The sequence below is a fragment of the Erinaceus europaeus genome, chromosome 11 (assembly GCF_950295315.1).
Source record: "Erinaceus europaeus chromosome 11, mEriEur2.1, whole genome shotgun sequence".
NCBI classification, from domain to species: domain Eukaryota; kingdom Metazoa; phylum Chordata; class Mammalia; order Eulipotyphla; family Erinaceidae; genus Erinaceus; species Erinaceus europaeus.
Window position 1 is genome coordinate 119,642,337 of NC_080172.1, and position 25,171 is coordinate 119,667,507.

Consider the following 25,171-nt stretch of genomic DNA (forward strand, 5'->3'; position numbering starts at 1 on the left):
ATGAGTATAAAAGTATAAATCCTTACAGTAAATGCTCCATTCGTTTACATAAATCTCATGGCTAAATAAGCATGTCCACTGAAAAACATTATGAAGATTAGAAGATTAAAATAATAGTAAATGGCAACAGGGAAAAAAGTCCAAAACATACTACTTATTATATAAGTGGAGAGACTTTTCTGATTCATTCATCAAAAGGGCAGGGGTAGGGGTGTGTGTGTGTGTGTGTGTGTGTGTTTCCCCTTGTCTACATGTATACAAACACTGAGTAAGCACTGCTGTCTAAAACCAAGGTTCTTGGTGTCATGGAACTGACATTCTACCAAGGAGAACATTCTGAAAATGGGCAACAATCTAAATTATTAAATTAAAAATCAGCTATGACTACTATAATGGGGTAGTAAGGAGAGAGAGAACAGATTCGAGGTTCCAAGTTAGTGTGTGAAAAATATTTTGAGAAAGCAACGCTTCGGAATTGCAAAGAACCTATATGAACATAACATGTGAAAGGTGCATGGCAGAAGACTGGGAAAAAGCACTCAGGAACACATGGCAGCCACCTGTGGATGGGGCAGTGGGAGAGGAACACAACAGGCAGGTGAAGACCAAACATTTTTCATTTTTAAAGCATTCAGAAGACCAGAGCAGGTCTTACGTCACAAACCAGGGTTGTTTGCTTATTTTCTTTTACTTTCTGTTGTTGTTTTAACAGATCACTGCACTGCTGGACGCCAGCTTCTGGTGGTGCTGAGGGCTGACAGTAGAGAAGAAAAACTAGTCATCAGGACACAATCTACAGATCACTGCAGGAAAGGCTGTGAGTATTACTTGAACACTGCAGGTAAGTGGAAAGGATTTGGCAATTAAATAAATATCACAGGGAGGGTGATCCGTGAGGAAATAGGAGGAAAGGACGAACATGTTAGAGTTCTGGTTTACAAGATGTGTAGTAGTGAACCAGGTAGTGGCCACTCGGAAAGGATATCAGATTTTAAAAGAAGAAGCAGAGAAGTGTAAGACCAGGAGCTCAAATTTTGAGTTTGTGTATAAGATACCAGTGTAGAAATCAAGTAGAAGTTATGTATATAATCTAAAATATGAAATACTATATGGAACAATACAGTGAGTGGTCCAGGAGGTGGCGCAGTGGCTAAGGAACAATAGAGTGAACATGTTCTTTAATTTAAGGATACATTAAATATTACATAATAAAGATCACAGTAATAAAGTAGAACAACTCAATGTCACAGTGAGTCAGGATGTCATGGACTGGGAAGGGCATCACCCACATAATGCCCTCATTCTCTCTACACCCCCAAGAAACTCTTAGCTCTATCTGAAAATCCCGAATGGCATAGATTCATTATTTTAGTGGCATACATAGCTAATCTCAGACTCTTTTACTTTAAGTCTTAAAAGTCTGTCCACATCTATTATTAGTAAATAATGATCATTAATTATTACTCATGCATTTAATTTACTGTAAACAAGGTATCTAATACTTGTGGCACTTTCAAAATGTATATTAAATCAGATGAGTTAGACTGTATCATAGTTGTAACAGTACAGGGAAAGAAGTGACCAAATTAGCAACAAGACTTGTTTTTGAATCTGTACATTATGCACAATGCCAAAACAGCAGAAGCAAATATTAGAAAGTTCAGGGTTAGCAGGACAGCTCAGGGACATTGTGTGTGGTCCAGTTTTGAACCTAGTCACCATGGCATTGGAGGAAGCCACAAAGGTGTGATCTCTTTCACTCTCTCTGCCTTTCTATGTATCTTGGAGAGCAGTGAAGCCCCAGAGGCAGAGGCAGCGAGGGAAGGAGACAAAACCTTTAAACTCCATCTCACAATACCAACAGTTCATTTGAACAACAGGATGGCACAAAATACAGATGAAAGGACTCATCACAAGACAGCGAAGTTCATAATAATGCAACTTCAAATAAAAACTCAGGCTGCAAATAGAAATAGGTCCTATACAAAACACACTACACACACTCTAGATGGTCAAGTACAGAGTCATCTACAGCATCCCTAGACAATGATGCAAGAATGGAATGTCACAGGATTCAATCACCAGGCTACTGACAGTCACAGGACAAAGTGGCCTTTGTAGTTTTGCTGCTCTTCTTCCCCACAGAGACTTGTAAAAAGAGAGAAAAAAGTCTATGTACTACTCAGTGAGTGCAACAGCAACACTAACAGCAAACCTCAACAGCCAAAGGAGGGTGCCAACTGCTTAAATGACCATAAGAGATTATCCTAACTTCTCAAGGCTCTGAAAGGAGAATCTAATCTCCTCCATGGGAAAGCACCATAACACTCAACTGAGAAGTATCTGCTGACTACCTTACAAGTGCCACATACCAAGCTGTGGGTCAGGTCACAGGAATGAGAAAGACATGGTGTGCCTGATGACTTAGTGGTGGAGACAGGCAATAAGCATGCAAACAGCAGGCAGCAGTAGCCACTCCAAGAAAATTGGTCAGGGTAAGAAACATGGACCACTGGAGCAAGAACAGAGAGATGCGCAGGAATGCAGTGCTGCGGAGGAGAGGAGAGGAGGACTCAGAGAGGTGCTGAGGATCATGGTACAAGATTCTGAACTCTGAAAGAAAACACTGTCTCCAGGTAATTAGAGAGCTGAAAGCTGAAATAGCTGAGCTAAGAACACAACTAGCTGAACAAGCTAAAACAGTATCAGAACAGGGCAACAAAATAGCTGAACTACAGAAAACAATAGAGGAGAGAGAGAATAGAATAAATGAGGCAGAAAACAGAATTTGCAAGATCGAGGACAAATTAGAGAAAACTAAGAAAGAAGTAATAGATTTCAAAAAGATTAAAAGATAATGAAAACAACAGACACATATGGGATGACTTCAAGAGAAATAATATACGCATTATAGGCCTACCAGAGGAAGAAAGAGAGGGAGGGGAAGAAAGCATTCTACAGGACATAATAGCTGAGAACTTCTCTAGTCTAGACAACATAAAAGACATAAAGGTTCAAGAAGCCCAGAGGGTCCCAAACAGAAACAACCCAGACTGAAAGACACCAAGATAGGGCGGGGGTAGATTGCATAATGGCTATACAAAGAGACTTTCATGTCTGAGGCTCCAAAGTCCCAGGTTCAACACCACCCCCCCACACACACACCACCATAAACCAGAGTTGAGCAGTGCTCTGGTTTTAAAAAAAAAAAAACAAGACACATCACACATCATATTTAGAATGAAAATGAATAAGGATAAAGAAAGGATCCTGAAGGCTACAAGAGAAAAACAAAGACAAAAAAAAAAAAAAAAGGAGTCAGGCGGTAGCACAGCGGGTTAAGCATATGTGGTGCAAGGATCCTGGTTCAAGCCCCCAGCTCCCCACCTGCAGGGCAGTCACTTCACAGGCAGTGAAGCAGGTCTGCAGGTGTCTCTCTTCCTCTCTATCTCCCCCTTCTCTCTCAATTTCTCTGTCGCTATCCAATAACAAATAAATAAATTTTAAAAAAAGAGAAAAACAAAGAGTCACCCACAGAGCATAACTCATAAGATTAGCAGCAGACTTCTCCACACAAACACTACAGGCCAGAGAGAATGACAAGATATCTATCGAGTGCTCAGTGAGAAAGGCTTTCAACCAAGAATACTATATCCTGCTAGACTGTCATTCAGTCTAGATGGAGGCATCAAAACCTTCTCAGACAAGCAACAGTTGAAGGAATTGACTATCACCAAGCCTACCCTGAAAGAGGTTCTGAAAGTTCTAATATAAACAATCAGATATCTATAAACATGCCATATATCAGAACACTAAAAATCTACAAGAATAGTGTTAAAGTATCTTCAATCTATAATGTCAATAAATGTCAATGGCCTGAATCCACCTATTAAAAGGCACAGAGTATTAAGGTGAACCAGAAAACACAAAACACAACCCAACCATATGTTGTCCACAGGAATTCCACCTAACTCAAGAAGACAAACACAGACTCAAAGTGAAAGGATAGAAAACTACCATACAAGTCAATGGACCACACACACACAAAAAAGGTAGGAACAGCTATTCTTATATCTGACATGATAAACCTTAAAATAAATAAAATTAAAAAGATAGGGATGGACATTACTTAGTATTCAGAGGAGCAGTCAATCAAGAGGACTTAATGATAATCAACATCTATGCACCCAAGGAGAGGCCATCTAAATACATCAAACATCTACTGAAAGAGCTACAGCAATATGTTAACAGCAACACAGTCATAGTAGGGGACTTCAACACCCCACTCTCTCAACTTGACAGATCATCAAATGATTTCACCACTTTCAGCCCATCTTGGATGGAGCTTGAGAAACCACGATAAGTGAAATAAGTCAGAAACAGAAGGATGAATGTGGGATGATCTCACTCAAAGGCAAAAGTTGAAAAACAAGATCAGAAGAGAAAACACTAAGCAGAACTTGGACTGGAGCTGGTGTATTACAACAAAGTACAAGACTCTGAGGTTGGGTGAGGGTTCCGGTCCGGAACAGGATGACAAAGGACCCAGTGGGGGTTGTATTGTTGTGTGGAAAATGAGAAATGTTATGCATGTACAAACTATTGTATTTACTGTCAACTATAAAACATTAATCCCCCAATAAAAGGGGAAAAAAAAAGTCAGCTCAGAGTAATAAAGCCAGGGCAATGACCAAAAATTAAAAAGAAAGAAATTAAGTAAGAAGTTGCTACTGTCTAGGGGAGAGGTCAAAGTGGCTCAGTTCATAACAGCAGCAGCAAAGGTAGTGAAAATAGGTCACACAGGATCTGCTGATATAATGGTTGGGGAATGAATGTGAGATAAAGAGGATTCCAGGAAGGTGTCTGAGTTTATCATCTAAGCAGTTGAGGTGCACTGCTGTACACTTTGCTGACCAGATACATAAATAAAACAGGTGAAGATACTAAACACTTGAGGAATAGTGTATAATGCAGAGACAAATCATTTCTAAATGAACAAGTAATCTAAATATGTCATTATAAAGTAATATTACAACAATTTAACAACCGAAGAGTGCAAATCCAGGCTTACAGGCCTTCAGAATAATTCAACTTTTTAAAATTTTATTTCTTTAAATGCTAGTCTGAAACAACACCTATCCGTAGAAGAGAACCCATTCCTTGTGATTAAATATCAAGGTGTTAAAAAAAAAAATGAAAAGTGTTATGAACAATGGAGGGAAATTGAGCACTCAAGATAAAATCTGTCAAGCTTCTATCACTATGAAAGCAAATGAAAAACAGAAGGAAAATGAAAAGGTATTCCATACTTTCGAAAAAGAAGAACCAAATATCATTAAAATGACCATCTTACCCAAAGTAACATACAGGCCAAATACAATCTCTATCAAAATCCCAAACACATTTCTTTAAAATAATAGAACAAGTAGCACAGAACTTTATCTAGAGCCACAAAAGTCCCCAAGATGCTAAAGCAACCCAGAGGACAAAGAGCAATAGAGGGAACATCACACTTCTCGGCCTCCAGCTTAAGGAATCCAAACTGTGGAGGCTGGGACGTACACAGAGAAGCATATCTGAGAACCAGAACTAAACTTCACATGCACAGTTAATTTATGATAAAGGTGGCTGAGACCTAAGTGGAGAAGGGAGTCCCTTTTTCAATAGTGCTGGGGGAACATGCAGGATGGTGAAACAGTCACATGTCACAGTGAACTGAAGTTAACTCAAAAAGGATCTAAGACTTAGACATTAGAGCCAGAAACTATAAAACTTGGGAAAAAACATCAGTGGATCACTACATGTTACATGGCTGGGATGTGGAGTAAAGGGTAAGGGAAGATTTTTACACCATTGGCCGGAATGCAAGTTGCTCATCTCTATGGAAAGCAAGTCTGGAGATTCATCAGAACATTGGACTTGGAACCGCCAATGACCTAGCAATTACTATCATCAACATCTATCCAAAGAAAACAAAAGCACTGATCTGAAGAGGTCTACACATGGCAATGCTCATGGCAGTGGGATCTGAAATGGGCAAAGCATGGCAAGAGTGTAAGTGTCCATAAATAGATGAATGGTTGAGAAGGCAGTGGCATACATGTAACTCACAACACTACTCAGCTGAAAGAAGGGGAAAAAAGAATTCTCACTGATTCAACACAGATGGAACTGGAGAGAATCGTGGAAAGTGAAATAAACCAGAAAGAAAAATACCAAATAATCTCACTTAGATGGGACCTAAGAAAATGTGGTCTTTTGTTTGAAGACCTAGAGACCAGGCACTGTCCTAGAGCAGAGGAAGAGGGTGAAGTGTACTGTCTCTAAGACAACTGGAAACTTATTTGATCTACTTCCAAAAGAATAGAGTTCAAACAAGATCTTACACTTTGTCTTCTTGCTTTGGGAAAGTCTTAATGGCACTAAAGCTGGGACATTGTTTTATTTATTAAAAATGAAGATACATTATTTAAAAAAAAGAAACCTGCTGGACCTACACCTGATGTAATCTCCATCCTCCTTGAGATTCTCAAAGACCATCTCATCTTCCAGGTACAAGCTCATTCTGTATTATGGAACAGCGTTGACACACACCAACAAGAATCTGTGTGTCAAGACATTTTATGAACACTCTCGGATATTCTACCCCCAGTCTAGAGATTTGTTTCTATAAGGCTTACCACATTATTTTATTTTTTTAATATTTTATTTATTTATTGGATAGAGATAGAGAAACTGAGAGGGGAAGGGGAGACAGAGAGGGAGAGAGAACCAAGGCAGGGTCTCATGTATGCACTTTACCGACAGAAACATATTTTACTGAATGAGGGGAAAACACAAAAACTGAACTGCAAACTTTTGCTAGAGTACATCCTAACCTGACAGTGCTCATAAGCAGATTTAAATGTGTGAATGTTACTAACCCCATGTTCACTTGCAGAGAAAAGTCTGAATATAAGGCAGCTTGAATCATTCACCACTTGGAAAATGCACATTTACAGATATGTAACTGGCGACACACATATCTAGATGCTTACATATTACCCTTAACAAGACCACGAAAGATTGTGGTAAATGTCAACCAAAGCCAGTGATCATTTCCAAGAGAAACTTCACAACAAAGACTCACATTCTAGACTTAGTCAAAATATACAGATTTTCAAAGGGTTCTAAACTCAGCCAACTACTTGTGACATCAATGTTTAAGAACTTTAAAAATATATTATTAGGGACCTGGAAGTGGGAGCCTGGTAGAGTCCATGAGTAAAGACATGGGTTCAAGAACCTCAAGTTGCTATGAGTAGTGGAGCAAGCACTGCAGATTTTTCTCTTCCTCTCTGTCACCCAATTCCCTTTCAATTCCTGTCTCTATCAAAAGAAAGCAAGGAGTGAAAGAAGAGAGGAGAGAAAGAAAAGAAAAGGGGGGAGAAAAATAGAAAGGGGGGAAGACCACTGGAAGTGCTGGATTTGCATGCAAACACCAGGCCCCAGGAATAACCACATCAGCAATAATGACATACATGCAGTATGTGTAAACTGGAACAGCCAGGTTTTTCTAAAGCGCCTTATACTTGACCATCCATGTCACTCGTTTGTAAACTGGCTTGAAGAAACCTTCACTATGCAGACACAAGAGGAGGAAAGCAAGCAGCAGCCATAATTCCACATGCTGGGTCATCTCAAAGATATAGAGTCATTCATTTCATCTGAATGGTATATCCAGATTTAGTGACCCAGTGATGAAATCAGTTCCATCACTTAGGAGGAAGTAATTCTCTCTTATAACTGACTGAACTCCAGCTTCTCCTAGAAAGTCTTCATTTCCTCTCTCTCTCTAATTGACAACAGGGATGCCAGTGTGGCTCAGTTTCTACATGATGAACCCACTGCTCCTGGTGGCTATTATTTATTTATTTTTATTTTGACAGGACAAAGAGAAATTACGAGGGGAGGGTTGACAGAGAGGGAAAGAGAAAGACAGACACCTGCAGTTCTGCTTCACTGCTTCTGAAGCATCCTCATTGCAGATGGGGATCAGAGGCCTGAACCCAGGTTGTTGCACATGGTAACACGTGAACTCACCTGGGTGTGTCACCACGTGGTTCCATGTCTTGATTTCAAAAAACAAAAATCTGAACTTTGAGAGAAATCATGATAGTGACATTCTACAACTGGAACAAAAAGGTACTTAGCTGACAGAATTTAGAGATGACTTTTGAAAGACAAAACGCTTCACTCAAAAAGCATACTTATGCAGTTCTAAGAGCTAAGAGGTATATCTGTAAAATATCCACGTAAGTTCTTCATAGTACAAACAATCATATAAAAACCACTCCAGTAGAAATGTTTAGATCTATAACATCAGAATTTTAGTTGCTACGGTTCTATATTAAAAACATAAAATGGACATTTAATAGTAATATCTACATACAAATAGTTACTTTTTGCATAATATAAGTTTATTAGCAAGACTGGCAGCAGTAGGCTCTGAATGTGATAACAAAACTATTAATAAAAATTGGAAATTTTACTAATCAGTATAGAGAAACGACATGTCTGTTCAGATAATTGTTGAGATATTTGAGTCTGAAAAATGATCAAGTGGAAACTACAGAAAGTGGCTACAGTGAATGAACACACAGCATGCCTACCAGGCTCGCTGTCTTACCTGGGGAGGAGTAGGTGTGGATGTGGGTCTCCCCATGGGGGGGGTTGGGTTTCTGCTGCCACCTCCAGACATTATCTCCTCGGTTATGTCTTTGCCTCCCTGGTTTGGGTCCCGAATTCTTATCTGTAAAGTCATATTAAAATGCACGTTTACAGGTGAATGCTACAGGCATGTTATGTGTTAAGGTAGAAGATGGGAAACCCATGAACTATCAGCTGATATAAATTCAATCATAACACTATGTGGAAATTTAGCTCTTTGGCTCTTTCATATATTAACAAGATTAAGAGGTATGGGGGCTGAGCAGTGGTGCATCCGGTTGAGTGCAAAAGTTACAATGCTTAAGGACCCGGGTTCAAGGGCCCAGGTTCCCAGCTGCAGGGGGAAAGCTTTGTGAGCAGTAAAGCAGGGCTGCAAGTGTCTCTCCCTACCCCTCTCTACCTCCCACTCTTCTTTCAACTTCAACTTCTCTGCCTCTGTCTAATAAATAATTAATAAAATATTTTTTAAAAGATTAACAGGTATAAATGAAAATCAACTGAATTTCTAGGTCAAGAAGCTAAAGTATTAAATTTTTCTCTTGTAAAGACAACATAAGACAAGAGTCATATGAAAGTTATTTGGTAGAATGAAACCTAATTGTTCTCTAACAATCTCAAACACTTTCATATTCTGTCACTTCAGAAATCAGCTCCTCTGTGGTCACAGAGCTGTGGCCTCATAGATGTGTGACTCCTCCATGCCTGGGTCAATGTTGTCTTTCAGACAAGAGACACCACAGCACCAGAGCCCCCCCAGGTAGCATGGCGCCCCTGTGTGTGCTGGGCTTGAACACTGGGCTGTGTGCATGGCGAGGCAGAGGGAGCTATCTCACTGGGCCCACATAGCCCTATACATGTATGTAAACAACTCTCTGCAGAGGTGCTAGTTCCAGTAAACAGATAAACATTTTTAAAAAAACACAAAAATCATGCTACATTATTAAAACTAAATACCAAAATATCCAGTGGAAAGAATGTAATAGTTACATGTGCTGATGTAGGAAAACTGCCATGGTATATTGACAACTGAAATAGGCAAAATGCAAAATAATGCCCGTTACATATGCTAGTAAACATCAGTGGGAATGATGCTATAGTAAGATGATGCAACACTTGACATTCCGCAACACACTGCAATGTGAACGCCTCCACACCCATGCTTGCTAAGTTACCTGCAGACAGGATCAAATGACTTTTAGCTGATGAAAATATAAATCATTTACTAGCTATCTGATTAATTTGGTTTTATTTGATAGGACAGAGAGAAATTAAGAGGGGAAGGGGGATACAGAGGACAAGAGAGACAGCTGCAGCTCTGTGTCACCACCACTTAGGAAGCTGAACACCTGCAGAGAGGGGCGGGGCTTGAAGTTGTATTCCTGCGAGCTAATGTGTGCCCTTGACCTGGTCCACCACCACCTGGTGTCCTAGTCTCAAGTTCATGGCTTCTTTGAGAAAAGCTCTTAAATAAAATGTTTAATACTAGCTATTTTTTCAAGGCATGGTAAACTTGCTCCTATCACAGTTCAAAGTAATAGTTCTAATGAATTTATTTTGCCTTCTGTGATTTCTACTATTACTGTTTTCCACACTCATTCTTTTCTTTTTTTAATGTTTTATTTATTTTATTTTATTTATTTATTCCCTTTTGTTGCCCTTGTTTTATTGTTGTAGTTATGATTGATGTCGTCGTCATTGTTGGACAGGACAGAGAGAAATGGAGAGAGGAGGGGAAGACAGAGAGGGGGAGAGAAAGACAGACACCTGCAGACCTGCTTCACCGCCTGTGAAGCGACTCCTCTGCAGGTGGGGAGCCGGGGTTCAAACCGGGATCCTGATGCCGGTCCTTGTGCTTTGCGCCACCTGCGCTTAGCCCGCTGCGCCACCGCCCGACCCCCCCATTATTCTCCTTATTCATGTCTCTGCATCCTGTGAGTATTTTTCAAGGCCAACTTCTACCGTGTTTCATCGGTTCCAAAACAGTTTCTCAGCTGTTTTCATGGTACACTGGAGTGTCCGCTATGTGTGAAGTCATTTGGTCCTAGTGACAAAGCACTCAAATCTTCAACCTCATTGGTTCTTACTAGGTCAGAATTAATTAATTACCTACTTGTGTGAATGGGGAGTGAGTAAAAACTGTCTTCCACAGTGTGTTCCTCAACATGGCTATTACATTACTATGCACTAACTCTCCTGTGCTTACTTTATTCAACTGAAACAAATATTGTAATTACTAAGATTAAAACAAGTTCTAAATTCTGCTTTCTATTCATTAAACTGATTGCAAAAGAATATTTAGTATATTAATATTTAGTTACTTTCCTCTTGTCCTACTATTCCATTATTTCACATTTATATACAGAGCTGGTTAGCTTTAGAGTTAAAGGACAACTGAGATGTGAGAAAGAAGCTCAAATTGCTCCCAGTTCCAGATGGAGGGCATGTCATTTAGCATACCTCACTCAACACACAGAATTCTGACAACTAAGCAAAAGGCATTTGCAACTTGTAAAAGTCCTCCTAGTGTAGTGATCAAAAATGAAAGAGGAACAAAACTGGTAGTCATTTGTAAACTAAGATGAGTAATGACTACAGCTGTGGATAAATGCATTTAAGTGAATGGACATTCAATCTTAGAGTCAAAAACATCAGTAGAGTTCTCTTACTGTTTTTTTCTCTCTCTTGGCTGGAGGGGGCTGCTGCTGAGTAGGCACTATGATAGGTGCAGACTGATACACTGGCTGACTTGGGTAAAATGGTGTTCCTAAAGAATCAGAAAAAATGAAAAGAAGCATTCAGTTATTTTGTTAACCACTATGCAACTACCAAAGCCACGCTGTCTACCGCTACAACAAGCATGCATCTTACTCCGTCTCCATTAGTTCCCTTTTGGCTGCCAAGGGAGCCAAGATACCACCCCCAATACTCAGACACCTATCTTTTCTAGAGGATCCAGTATGTATGAAGCTTTTACAGAATGACATCTTTAGGAAACAGTTAGCATGCCATAAGAATGCATAAAAATAACCAAATTACCTGAAACTGATTCTCAAAGAAGAGTTTATGAGTGTACTTTGTGTGCAGCTTTGGAGAGGGGAGGGAGAATATGTTTCTCACGGAAAACCACTGGCATAGGGAACCATGGTCATGTTTGGGAGCTGTACTAATACGGAGGCAGGAAAAATCTCTAAGGACAAGCAGTCTAGATATAAAACTCACACACTAAGAATCCAGATTGTAATGACATTTTCTACATTTTCTCACATTCTTTTGCTCTATAACCTGTTTTTTTAAGTCAATTTTTTTAAGTTTGTTTTTCTTTTTAATGACAGAGAGACACACAGAAAGATACACACTGCTTTAGTGCTGGGGACTGAACCTGGGACTTTGGAGCCTCAGGCATGAAAGTCTGTTGCATAACCATTATGCTGTCTCCCCAGACCTTAATTTACTATTTACTGAACAGAGACAGAAATTGAGAGGGAAGGGGAAATGGAGGGGGCGGGGAGAGGGAGAGAGAGAGAGAGAGAGAGAGAGAGAGAGAGAGAGAGAAGACATACCTGCAGCACTGCTTCATTGCTCATGAAGCTTCCCACCTACAGGTGGGGCTTCTACCTGGGACCTTGCACACTGCAACATGTGCACACAACCAGATGCATCACTGCCCGGCTCCTATAACCAATTCTTAGTCTCTGGAATCTCCCAAGCTCTTTGACAATGTTCTTGCCTCTGTAAACAGTATTGTATTGCCCTTCTGCTCTTCTGCCAGAAAGTATTTCCACTTGTCAACTATATTCTCAGTAAATGTGTTTTAATATTCAAAACATGAACCATATTATAAATCCCATTAAGCCAGAATATTTAGAGTAGAGGTGATGAGGAGTAAGATGCTGTATATTTCAAAGGTAAATCCTATAGATTTGCCAATTGGCTGAGTGAATATAAGAAACAGAGAACTGTGGTCCAAGAGGTGGCACCGTGGATGGATGAAGCATTGGACTCTCAAGCATGAGGTCCCGAGTTCAATCCCAGGCAGCACATGTGCAAGAGTGATGTCTAATGTTTTCTCTCTCTCTCCCCTCCTATCTTTCTCATTAATAAATAAAATCTTTAAAATTAAAAAGGAACAGAACTCAGGGAATCTTCAGATATTCTGTCTGAGCAAGTGTAAGCCTAGAGGTACTATCTGTGTGAGACTCGCATATTAAGAGGAGAGTTTAAGGTAGAAAAATTAGGAATTAGGTAGAAAAATTAGGAATTTACAGTAGAGTTTAAGGTAGAAAAATTAGGAATTAGGTTTGGATGTGAAAAGTTTGTGATTCATATTGGAACCCCAAACAGGAAGAGATATAAATCTTTAATCAGAAAACAGGTACCTGTTATGGAAATAATGGGCTAAGGATAAATACTTAAACCACAAAGCTGATTAACTCAGGAAATTCAAACAAATGGAAAAGAAGTTAAAGAACTAGTTCTTAGGGTATACTATGGGCAGATCACAGATATTAGAAAAATAAAGAAGGGAGTCGGGCAGTAGTTCAGAGGGTTAAAGCACACGTGGTGCAAAGTGCAAGGACTGCCATAAGGATCCCGGTTCGAGCCCCCGGCTCCCCACCTGCAGGGGAGTCGCTTCACAAGCAGTGAAGCAGGTCTGCAGGTGTCTGTCTTTCTCTCCCCCTCTGTCTTCCCCTCCTCTCTCCATTTCTCTGTCCTATCCAACAATGATGACATGAATAACAGTAACAATAACTACAACAACAATAAAAAACAAGGGTAACAAAAGGGAAAAAAAAAAATATATATATATATATATATATATATGAGAAAAACAAAGACCAGAGGAAATAAGCAAGACAGTGGTTGAAGTAAATACAGTGATATAAGAAGAGAGAGAGGACTTAACTATGTGGAAGTTAGGAGATCAATGAAGAGTGAGCAAATTGAGTGATTTTTTTTCTTTAACTGGGGGGATTAATAATTTACAGTGGATATAGCTGTTGGTACATGTGCAAAAATTCTCAGTTTTCTAGTTTCTCTTGGTTTAAATTTGGAAGGTTGTATATTTCGCTTTTTAGTTTCTAGGAATTTTTCCATTTCTTCTAGGTTTTCTAGCTTGGTGGCATATAGCTGTTCAAAGAAGCTATGCATGGTACTTTGGATTTCTGTTGCTTTTTGTTGTGATATCTCCTCTTTCATCTACAATCCTATTTGAGTCTTCTCCACCACCCCCCCCTTTTTTTTAGTGAATATGGCCAAGGGTCTGTTGATTTTGTTTACCCTTTCGAAGAACCAACATTTAACTTTATTGGTTTTCTGTATGATTCTCTTATTTCTGATGTTATATATTTCTGCCCTTATAGTCATTCCAGTCCTTCTGGTTGCTTTAGGGTTCCTTTGTTCTTCTTATTCTTCTTCTTATTATTATAAGATTTTGTCTATTTATTAGTAAGAAAGATAGGAGAGAGAAAGAACCAGACATCACCCTGGTACATGTGCTGCGGGGGCTTGAAGTCGGGACCTCATGCTTGAGAGTTCAGTGCTTTATGCATTGGGCCACCTCCTAGGCCGCTCCTTTGTTGTTCTTCATCTAAGTCATTAAGATGTGTAGAGTCAAGTTGTTTATCTGAACTTTTTTTTGTTTAATGTGAGCCTGGATGGCTGTGAATTTTCCTCTCAGTACTGCCATAGTTGTGTCCCTAATATTTTGATAGCTCATGTCTTCATTTATATTTGATTCTAGGAACATTTTGATTTCATCCTTAGTTTCCTCTCTCAACAAGTAGTTTATAAGTAGTATACTTTGAATTTCCATATTTTAGGACCTTTACTATTTTCTGTTTCTTGGTTAAGTGTTAGTTTAATTCCACTGTGGTCTCAGATGTTACTTGGGATAATTTCAATTTTCTTGAATTTGTTGACACTGTTTTTGTTGCCTAACACATGGTCTGTCCTTGAGAGTATCACATGTGGGGGGCTGGGCAGTGGCACACCAGGTTAAGCACACACAGTACAAAGCACAAGGGCCCACACAAGGATGCCAGTTCAAGTTCCCAGCTTCCCAACTGCAGGGGAGTTGCCTTGCAAATGGTTGAGCAGGTAAGGGGCTGGGTGGTGGCACATCTGGTTGAGCACAGGTTATAATGTGCAAGGATCTGGGTTAGAGCCCCTGGTTCCCACTTGCAGGGGGAAAGTTTCACGAGTGGTGAAGCAGGGCTGTAGGTGTCTGTTTCTCGCCCTATCTCCCCCTTCCCTCTTGATTTCTGGTTTTTTCTATCCACTAAGTAAAGAGAATTAAAATAAATGGTGAAGCAGGTCTGTATGTGTCTACTTGTCTCCCTTTCCTCTCCCCTCTCAATTTCCTCTCCCCTCTCAATTTCTGTCATATCCAAAACAAAAATAGCCATGGACTCAGTGCAGGCACCAAGCCTAAGCAATACCACCCCCCTCCAATGTCCCATGTGGACTCAAAAATAATTAGTATTTCAGTTTCTTGTAATCTGAAAATGTCCAAAAGGTCTATCTCTTTAACTCTCTTGTCTGTCTGTCTTTCTTTCCTTCCTTCCTTTTGCTTCCAGGGTTGTTGCTGGAACTCAGTGCCTTCACCATGAATCCACTGGTCCTGGTAGCTTTTTAAAAAATTTTTTAATTAATTTTTTTATTATTATCTTTATTTATTTATTGGATAGACAGCCAGAAATTTAGAGGAAAGGGGGTGATAGAGAGGGAGAAAGACAGAGAGACACCTGCAAACCTGCTTCACCACCTGCAAAGCTTTCCCCCTGCAGGTGGGAACTGGGGGCTCGAACCTGAGTCCTTGTGCCCTGTAACATGTGCGCTCAACCAGGTGCGCCACCACCCAGCCCCTACTCTCTAGTTTTTCTATGAACTCTCTGCCTGGATGACCTGTCAGTTTGAGAGAGTAGTGCTGAACTCTGCAATGACTGCTTTGCTGCTGATGCATCTTCCTAGCTTTGTCAGTAGATGCTTGGAGTATTTACATGGCCTCTCGGTGGGTGCTTAATGTTACTAACTGTTAAGTCCTCTTGGCTGACTAGAAGTGATCTTATCAAAGGCTGTTGGTGACAAATGGATGGATGTGTGTAGATGCTAACTACAGTGAGAAGATGAAAGAAAATGAAGACGGCCACCACCACGGGGAGAGAACGTGGACAGAATCTGCACCAAAGTAGAGACGCGAGTCCCAGCAGACACATGAGAAGGTGCTTAAAGCTGCTCATTATGAGAAAGTATCTTACGCCTGTGAGCATATCAAACATCAGGAAGGACAGAAGTACGTGCAGGTGAAGACGCAGGGTCCAGGGGAGGACATACAGACACTGCTCGTGAGATATGGTGTGGAGAACACTAGAAATGGGCCACTCTGTGACCCAGCAACCCCTCCTGGGCCTGACCTGAAGGACATAAAGGCGCATCTATCTACCTACACAGCGAGATCAGCCAGAAAGAGAAGGATGTCTGTGAGATGATCTCACTCATCAATACAAGTGGGGAAATATGACTAGAAAGGGAAACACAAAGCAGAAGCCGGACTGGGTTGGTTGTACTGCAGCAAACAGAGGACTCTTAGTCTGAGTGTGCAGGGCGTTCAGGTCCCGGTGCTGATGGTGGAAGAGGACTTGGGCTGTGGGAGAGAGTGTTCTGCAGAAAACTGAGAATGTTTGCACATGTAACAACAACTGTATTCATTATAAACCATTAATCCCAATTTTAAAAAATGGTAAAAAACGAAAAGAAAAAAGTGGACGATATCAACATTATCTAAAATGTAAATTTAGTATAAAATTTTTATTGTAAAAAAAGGTTATGTTTTAGATACAAACCAGAAAATGTTTCTATATAGATTAAAATAATATTAATGACAGTAATACTAGGAGACTAAAACAGATATTTTAGTAACATCTAAGTCAAAATGTCATCTGCATAAATTATATATAAATAAATAGTAGGTGAGAACTCAGTGAGCTATCATTCATATGATTTGTAAGCTGATTTTTTTTCAATGCAGAGAAAAAATGAACACATTTAATTTTACATGTTTGTTCTCACAGATAATCTTACTGTCTCTCTAATACAAATGACCTAAAGTCATTTGTACACATAGAAATTATTTTATGGAAGCATTTTAGGGTCCCACAATAACACTCCTAGGCATATATCCAATGGATATGAAAGTGCTAATGCAAAAGGACTGATGCACCCTTACAGTCTTAGCTGCCTTACTCACAACAGACAAAACAAAAAAAAATCAGAACTAAATCCCCACTGGCAGATGACTGAGTAAAGAAGCTGTGGGATTATGTTTTCAATAGAACAATATCTGGCCATTAAAAAAAATTATGCTGTATTGTTTGAGACAAAATGGTTGGAATTGGAAGTGATTATGGTAAATGAAGCAAGAGATGAAATACAAGTAAATCAAACATACCTGCAAAAGAAAGAAACAGCCAAACATTCTCTTAAACACTTTGCGAGAGCTTATAGTAGTTATCAGGAGGATGGGGGGGAGGGGTCAGGAACCTAGGTGGTAGGTGCAGTGAGTTACACACACACTTATGGGTGAAACTATACCCTTACAATCTTATAACTTGGTAATTTTATTTTATTTTTTTATTTTTATGTCTCCAGGATTATTGCTGGGGCTTGGTGCCTGCTCTACGAATCCACTGCTCCTGGAGGCTTTCTCCCCCCCTCTTTTGTTGCCCTTGTTGTTTATCATTGTTGTTGTTATTGTTGTCATTGTTGTTGAGTAAGACAGAGAGAAACAGAGAGAGGAGGGGAGACACAGAGGAGGAGAGAAAGACAGACACCTGCACACCTGCTTCACCACCTGTGAAGCGACTCCCCTGCAGGTGGGGGCTGGAGGCTCTAACCAGGATCTTTATGCCAGTCCTTGCGCTTTACTCCACACGTGCTTAACCTGCTGCGCTATCGCCCAGCCCCCTGGTGAACCTTTTTTTTTAACCAATGTTATATTACAATAAAATTTTAATTAATGTGGGAGTTGGGTGGTAGCGCAGCGGGTTAAGCGCAGGTAGCGCAAAATGCAAGGACTGGTCATAAGGATCCCGGTTTGAGCCCCCGGCTTCCCACCTGCAGGGGAGTCGCTTGACAGGCGGTGAAGCAGGTCTGCAGGTGTCTGTCTTTCTCTCCCCTCTCTGTCTTCCCCGCCTCTCTCCATTTCTCTCTGTCCTATCCAACAATGACGACATCAATAACAACAATAGTAATAACTAGGACAATAAAACAACAAGGGCAACAAAAGGGAATAAATAAATATTTTAAAAAATTAATTGATGTTAATAATAGTAACTTAAGGATAAGTAACTGCAAAAGCACAATTACATATAACACAAAGCTGCATTAAAGGGATATCCAAGAAATATCTGAAGAGTCGTTATCTCCTATTAAATATCAAAGACATAGGGGCCGGCAAAATAGCTCATTTGAACAGTGTGGTGCATTACAATGTATGCAACCCAGGTTCAAGATTAGCTTCAACTGCACTGAAGGGAGCTTCAGTGCTGTGGTTGACACCCATTCTGTCTCACACTTTCTTTCCTCTTCTTCTTAATTTTTTTTTGGTAGGGAGCTATATCCATAATAATTAATTCTGCTATAAGATTCTTAAGCCACTAAATCCAAATGTTAGGAAATGGACTAATGGATACATGACTATCTGTAGAAGATTGCCATCTTTAAGGAACATAATAAAATTCTACCATGCCCCTACTTACAGCAGGAAAGATTAAAAGTTACTGAATCATTTAAAGTTAAAATTTTCTATTTGCTGATTTTATGTCTTCTAAATCACTTTCAATGGAATTAGAGAAGTATAATTTGCAACAGAAATTAACTGACTGAAACAGAAGGATGAATATGGGATGATCTCACTCTCAGGCAGAAGTTGAAAAACAAGATCAGAAGAGAAAACACAAGTAGAACCTGAACTGGAATTCACGTATTGCACCAAAGTAAAAGACTCTGGGGTGGGGGTGGGTGGGGAGAATACAGGTCCAGAAAGGATGACAGAGGACCTAGTGGGGGTTGTATTGCTATATGGAAAACTGGGAAATGTTATGCATGTACAAACTATTGGATTTACTTTCGAATGTAAAACATTAATTCCCCAATAAAGAAATAAAAAAAATAATAAATTGACTAAGTGATTTTCATTACTAATTAAACTAGCTTTTGGTACACAAACCATGTATAAAGTCAGCACTGCTTCTTTACATGAAAACTGCTTGTAACTTCATTTAAAAACTTCAAAATCTGACACACAGGTCATCATGATCTTAAGAAAGGAACCACAGATTTACTCTGTTATGCTCAGTAATGCTCTTCTACTCCCCAAGTGCCTACTATTCACTGTTCTAGGTGCTAAGACAGACACCAATGAACAAAAGAAAACAAAAAACAAAAAACAAAACAAACTCCCCTCCCCCAACTTAAAGGGCTATTTACATTCTGGCAATAAATATTCATCAAGGATTCTGATGAACATTTGAATGGAAATAACTCTGGACTGAGATATGGTGTATCTATTTCTGTCATCAGCAGAAAGCTAGACGATGGTGAGCTGTTATCAGTCACCAGAGTTCTGAGACATGAAATGGTATACCGCCTCCTCACAAAGAATCATCAAGTATACATTTGTACTAATGGTCCTTTTAATAGAAGTCTGCTCTCTAAAAAGCTTTCAGAGCCAAACTGCAGCATTTTATTTGATCTATCTTCCACACCACTGAGGCTCACTGAACCAGCTGGCACACACTGCTCAACTTCTCATACTTACCATAAGCTCCGGGGAAGTCCCCGGGTCCTGGTCCAGGATAGAAAGGGCCTGGCCCTGGCGGCTGCACTGGATACTGCTGCGGGGGTCCTACATAAGGAGGGCCACTGTGACGGTACTAGAAGGGAGAGATCACAGATATCTGTAAGCTGCACAGGATAGTGTCATAGTGAAATACATTCTTTCTAGATGAGGAAGAGAATCAACTGAATGAAGTGAAGTCACTTGGCTCCACACATCCAATTTGTTGGTTTTATTTCCCTCCAGGTCATCTATTAGAAATGCCTGTCTAGGGAGTTGGGCTGTAGCACAGCGGGTTAAGCGCAGGTGGCGTAAAGCACAAGGACCGGCATAAGGATCCCGGTTCGAACCCCGGCTCCCCACCTGCAGGGGAGTCGCGTCACAGGCGGTGAAGCAGGTCTGCAGGTGTCTATCTTTCTCTCCTCCTCTCTGTCTTCCCCTTCTCTCTCCATTTCTCTCTGTCCTATCCAACAACAACAACAATAATAACTACAACAATAAAACAACAAGGGCAACAAAAGGGAATAAATAAATAAAATAAATATTTTAAAAAAAGCTTTAAAAAAAAAAAAGAAATGCTTGTCTGGAGAGACAGAAGCATATCCATATCCATGACAGTGATGACTATGTCCAGAGTGGAAACAACCAAAGTTCAACAGCAGAGGTACACGAGGCACACACATTGTATGCATGTCCGTGTGTCAATAAAATATTACTCAGTTTTAGGGAAAGATGAGGTCTTTTATTACAACATAGATGGGGCTGGCAGGCATTATGCTAATTGAAATCAACCAAAGAGAAAAATAAGTACCAGATGATCTCACTTCTTTTTTTTTTTTAATATTTATTCCCTTTTGTTGCCCTTGTTGTTTCATTGTTATAGTTATTATTGTTGTTGTTACTGATGTTGTCATTGTTGGATAGGACAGAGAGAAATGGAGAGAGGAGAGGACAGAGAGGGGGAGAGAAAGACAGACACCTGCAGACCTGCTTCACCGCTTGTGAAGTGACTCCCCTGCAGGTGGGGAGCCGGGGGCTTGAACCGAGATCCTTACGCTGGTCCTTGCATTTTGCGCCACCTGTGCTTAACCCACTGCGCTACCGCCCGATTCTCAATGATCTCACTTCTGTGTGGAATTTAAGAACCCAAACAAGGTAAAAGATAGGGTGAAGCACTGATTAACTCTTAGTCTAATCAGCACATCTGAAGACATTAATTGGGAAGGAGGAGCGTATTAAAATAGTATCAGGGGCTCACTTTGGTAGTGGGTGAGGTATCTTAGAACATATCTTGTGATATGCAATTGTACCCTGAAATGACAACTGTCACACGCGCGCGCGCGCGGGCGCACACACACACATAAACACATATATATCCCTAAATGGTTTTTAAAAATTAAGGATTAAGAAGAAAAGAAAAAGATGCTGTCATTGCCATTAATGTGAGATGAAGAGAAAAGTGTGACTTCGATGAAATAACACAGCACATTAGTGCATAGGCAGACATCAACTCATTACTCAATTATTCCAGGCTGGTTGCTCTCGGTCACACTAAATGGTACAGAGAAAGCATGATTTACTTTAGAGCAGCTGCTTGTGGGGAAGGATGAGGGAAAGGCTAGGAGATGAAAATAAGTTCCCTAGTATATAAAAACATATCAAAAAATAAAATATTTTATTAAAATAAAATATCTCATGTGACTATTGTGGGTATTATTGCTTGTTTTTTTTTTCCCGCCAGGGTTATCACTGGGACTCAGTGTCTGCACTAGGAATCTACTGCTCCTGGAGGCTATTTTTTTTTCCTTTTGTTGCCCTTGTTGTTTATTGTTGTTGTCATGGTTATTATTGTTGCTGTCCTTGTTGCTAGGACAGAGAGAAATGGAGAGAAGAGGGGAAGAGAGGGGGAGAGAAAGACAAACCTGCTTTACCGCCCATGAAGCTACTAGCCCCCTGCACGTGGGGAGCCGGGGACTCGAACTAGAATCCTTTCTCCGGTCCTTGAACCATGTGCACTTAACCCGCTGCACTGCCTCCTGGCCCCCATGGGTATTGTTTTTTAATGGCCAGGCTTATAACCATCAAAAAAACTTCACTTGCCACTAAAAACCAAGACAATTTTCCACCCTCCCTGCTCCTGCTGATAATCTGGATCAATTCCAACCCTAGGTGGACCACCCAAACCTGAACCATACTTTACCTGTGGTATACAGTACTGAGGACCCTGGGGCACTGGGTATGGCATGGGCAAGTGATTGACCATCATGATGTGCTGGTTGGCCTGATACACGGCAGTGGGTGTCTGTGCACCAGGTCGAATGGAGGGACTGCTGTTCGGGATGGTAGCTCGAGGAGGCTGTATTTGAGGCCTCTGGAAAAACTGAGGATGGGAGAAAATAAAAACTTTTTTTTTTTCCAAAAAAGGAGATGAATATATAAATCATACCATCTTAGGCTTTTGCCCCCTCCCCCTTTTTTTATTGAGTCATTTTTCTATTAGTAGAAATATCATCAAGTTGAATCAGAAACTCAATATACATGAAAACAAAGTAGACTGCCTATGTTAGCATATTTTAAAATATCCCACACTAGATACTCTAGGTCAAGTTTTAATGAATGCTAAGAAGCTTTTTGAAAGCAGCAGAGCATTCTTATTTTGAAAATTAAAACCTCAGCTAATTTGAAATAAAAAATTCCACACCTTAAGTATTAATTTTAAATTACGATATCCTAGGAACAAAAGGATATCTGAAGTCTCTTTTTAAAGTTGTTCTGTTATAGAACAGCACTGATTCTTTCACAAAGAGTAGCTGGCATTCATATTAAAATTTAAAAAGCAGTCCCCTAAATAACTCAAATCAGTTATAAGATATTTAGAAGAGCAAGAAATCTCTTTGGCATAAGATTTTTCAACTCATTCTACAGAGGTCAAGTCAAATTATTGACTACAAAGTCAATAATTTAGAATTATCTGTAGGGTTTCCACATGCTGTTTACCACATAATGGGAAGAGTCTTCCTTAAAAAGCAAAACAAAACAAAACAAAACAAAACAAAAAAACACTTGGCAACCCTATATTATACAAAGTCCATTTTTGCTTTCTTGAATAATTAGCACTAAAAGTGAAGAGTCTAGACAGACAGACAGCAATGGTCTGGAAAGAGCAGAGCTCAAATTTCTCAATGACAAGGAGATCTTATGGTTATTTGTGGGTTTTCACTACAGGCTTAAAAGACTTAAAATAAAAGAGCAAAAGCAAATTCCCAACACAAATGCACATAACCCTCAGTCACCGATCAATCGCAGTATAGTCATAAGGGACTAGTAATAGAGAGACCATGCAGAACCAGTAATGCATTACCTGGATGGGTCTGAATCCTCCCTTCAATTAGGAAGCAAGAAAGCAGCAGGAAACAGAAAGAAAGCCAATGGAAACACTTATAGAGTCAGCAGGAAGGGGTAGGGCATCAACATGCAGCTCAGGGAAATTCTATCTACTTGGTAACAACCCAAGAAGGAAGATTAGAAAACCAGGATGACAATTCTCCACTTGAGAATTCAAGGACACATGAACAATGAGGAGTCAAATCATATTTGAAAAAATAAATCCAGTGGCAAAAAAAAAAAATCCTAATTATAGCCATAAATTGTTAACAGTGGCAGGTAAGGAAAATGTCTGCTTGGCGGCATGACTCCACCAGGGTCTCCTGACTCCCCCTCTGTCTCTCACGGATGCCTGTTATGTGACTAAAATCGAGAGGGAAAGGGAAGATATATAGAGACAGAGACATCTGCAGCACCACTTCACCACTTGTGAAGCTTTCCCCCTGTAGGTGGGGACCAGGAGACTCGAACCCGAATCCTCGCACATTGTAACCTGTGTGCTCAACCAGGTGCGCCACCACTCGGCCCTCTTCTTTCTTTTTTTTTTTTGCCTCTAAGGTTATTGCTGGGGCTCAGCACAAATCCACTGCTCCTAGAGACTATTTTCTTCTGTTCTTATTGCCCTTGTTGTTTTATCGTTGTTGTGGTTATTATTGTTGTAGTTATTGATGTCATCATTGTTAGAAAGGACAGAGAGAAATGGAGAGAGGAGGGAAGACAGAGGGGGGCAGAGAAAGACCGACACCTGCAGACCTGCTTCGCCGCCTGTGAAGCAACTCCCCTGCAGGTGGATGTTGTTTTTGACAGGTTATGTTGTTTTCTCGGGCTGGCTTCACGGGCGGGTAACAGACGACCAGGAACTCATGGCTGGGTTGTACGCAGTATCTCTTTATTGATGCAGGACGCAGCACAATCTAAGCCGAGCTAAGCTAAACTAAAGTATAGTAAAACTCACAATGCTGTCTTTATATATACTTGCCAAGTAGGGTGGAAACAGGATGTGACATAGAGAGGGTGGAGAGAAAAGTGACTGGTAAAAATCAGAGTGTGACAAGGAGGGGGCAGATTAGGCGAGAATCCTATCACTGAACCACAAATGCCCTGGAGGGAGGGTGGAACTTGTTAACAGTAAATAGAATGAAGTGGTTATGTAAATAGAATAGTGTTAAGCAGGGGGGATTTAAACCAAATGAAACAGAAAGGGTCTCATGCATACCAACAGGTGGAGAGCCGGGGGCTCGAACCGGGATCCTTACGCCGGTCCTTGCACTTTGCACCACATGCGCTTAACCTGCTGCGCTACCACACCACCCCGGCCCCTTTCTTTAGCCTTTCTACATGTACTCTGAATCTAAGAGTTATGGTAGTGTAAGTGCTATTTATTGTAAGTTTAGAAAAATCCCAAGAGATAACTACTCTTTTCAATATATATCAGACACTTGCTCTTTTCAAATAACCAGCTACTAAAAAGCCATTTAGAGGTTTGAAGAGGGGAACGTCTACATATAGTCTCAAAGTGTACTCTTACTTCCAGAATTTCGTGAGTCTTCTCATTCTTCCAGACGCTGAGTGTTACTGCAGGTCTAAAGATGAGTTAATTTGGACCTCTGGGCCTGTATAGGTCTTCCCCTGTACTGCTCATATGTATCAAGCTACCCATACGTGGTAGTAAGACTGATTTTTGATGCACTGCTGATTTGAAAGAACTCAGATACCATGCTCAAAGCTTGTCTCTATTCAAGCTTCATATCCCAGAATAAAGAAAGTGCTAAAGATGTTAAGTTACAGGAAAGCAATAATCAGAAAGCTGTAGCAGGAAAATGGAGTAAGTGGGGAAACCAGATGGAGAAGACCAGAGGAACATAGTTGATGGGGATGAAAAGAAAGCACAAGAGGGAAAGTAAATAACACAGGAAACTGAGTCTGTCCACAACAGCAAAATATATCCTAGTTCTCTTCACTGACATAGTTTTGGTGACAGACACCATTTATTTTTGTTGCCAGCAGCCTGGACACTCCACTAAGCTGTGCGCTCAGGAACACAGAGGGCATTTCTGTAATTGGGTTCATATCACAGGAACCACAGAACAGCAAGAGTCAGTCACCTATTCCACTTACTGAGTATTACTTAGGGTTATGCACAATCAGTGTAACGATCAACCCTACAAATCCTTTACCAGCAACGCTCAGGGGCAGTCAAGACAAGAAGGGTATCAACTAGGTATAAGTACCAGCTTACACTGC

The 25,171-nt window shown here is 40.3% G+C and overlaps 1 protein-coding gene across 30 annotated transcripts in view; it reads right to left on the reverse strand.

The window, feature by feature from the left end:
- Positions 1 to 25,171, reverse strand: part of EIF4G3 (eukaryotic translation initiation factor 4 gamma 3) — a 261,317-nt gene that overhangs the window by 137,330 nt on the left and 98,816 nt on the right. For 28 of the 30 annotated variants that reach the window (XR_009552322.1, XR_009552324.1, XR_009552325.1 and 25 more), the window contains 4 exons: positions 21,744 to 21,923; positions 19,526 to 19,640; positions 11,376 to 11,473; positions 8,669 to 8,791 (listed from right to left, as the gene is read on the reverse strand). Coding sequence is in view for 26 of the 30 variants with exons in the window: in XM_060200852.1 (XP_060056835.1) it covers positions 8,669 to 8,791; positions 11,376 to 11,473; positions 19,526 to 19,640; positions 21,744 to 21,923 (516 nt within the window). In the remaining 4 variants the exon portion in view is untranslated. The remainder of the gene's footprint in view (positions 1 to 8,668; positions 8,792 to 11,375; positions 11,474 to 19,525; positions 19,641 to 21,743; positions 21,924 to 25,171) is intronic. The other 2 variants (XM_060200850.1, XM_060200846.1) reach the window with 1 other exon arrangement.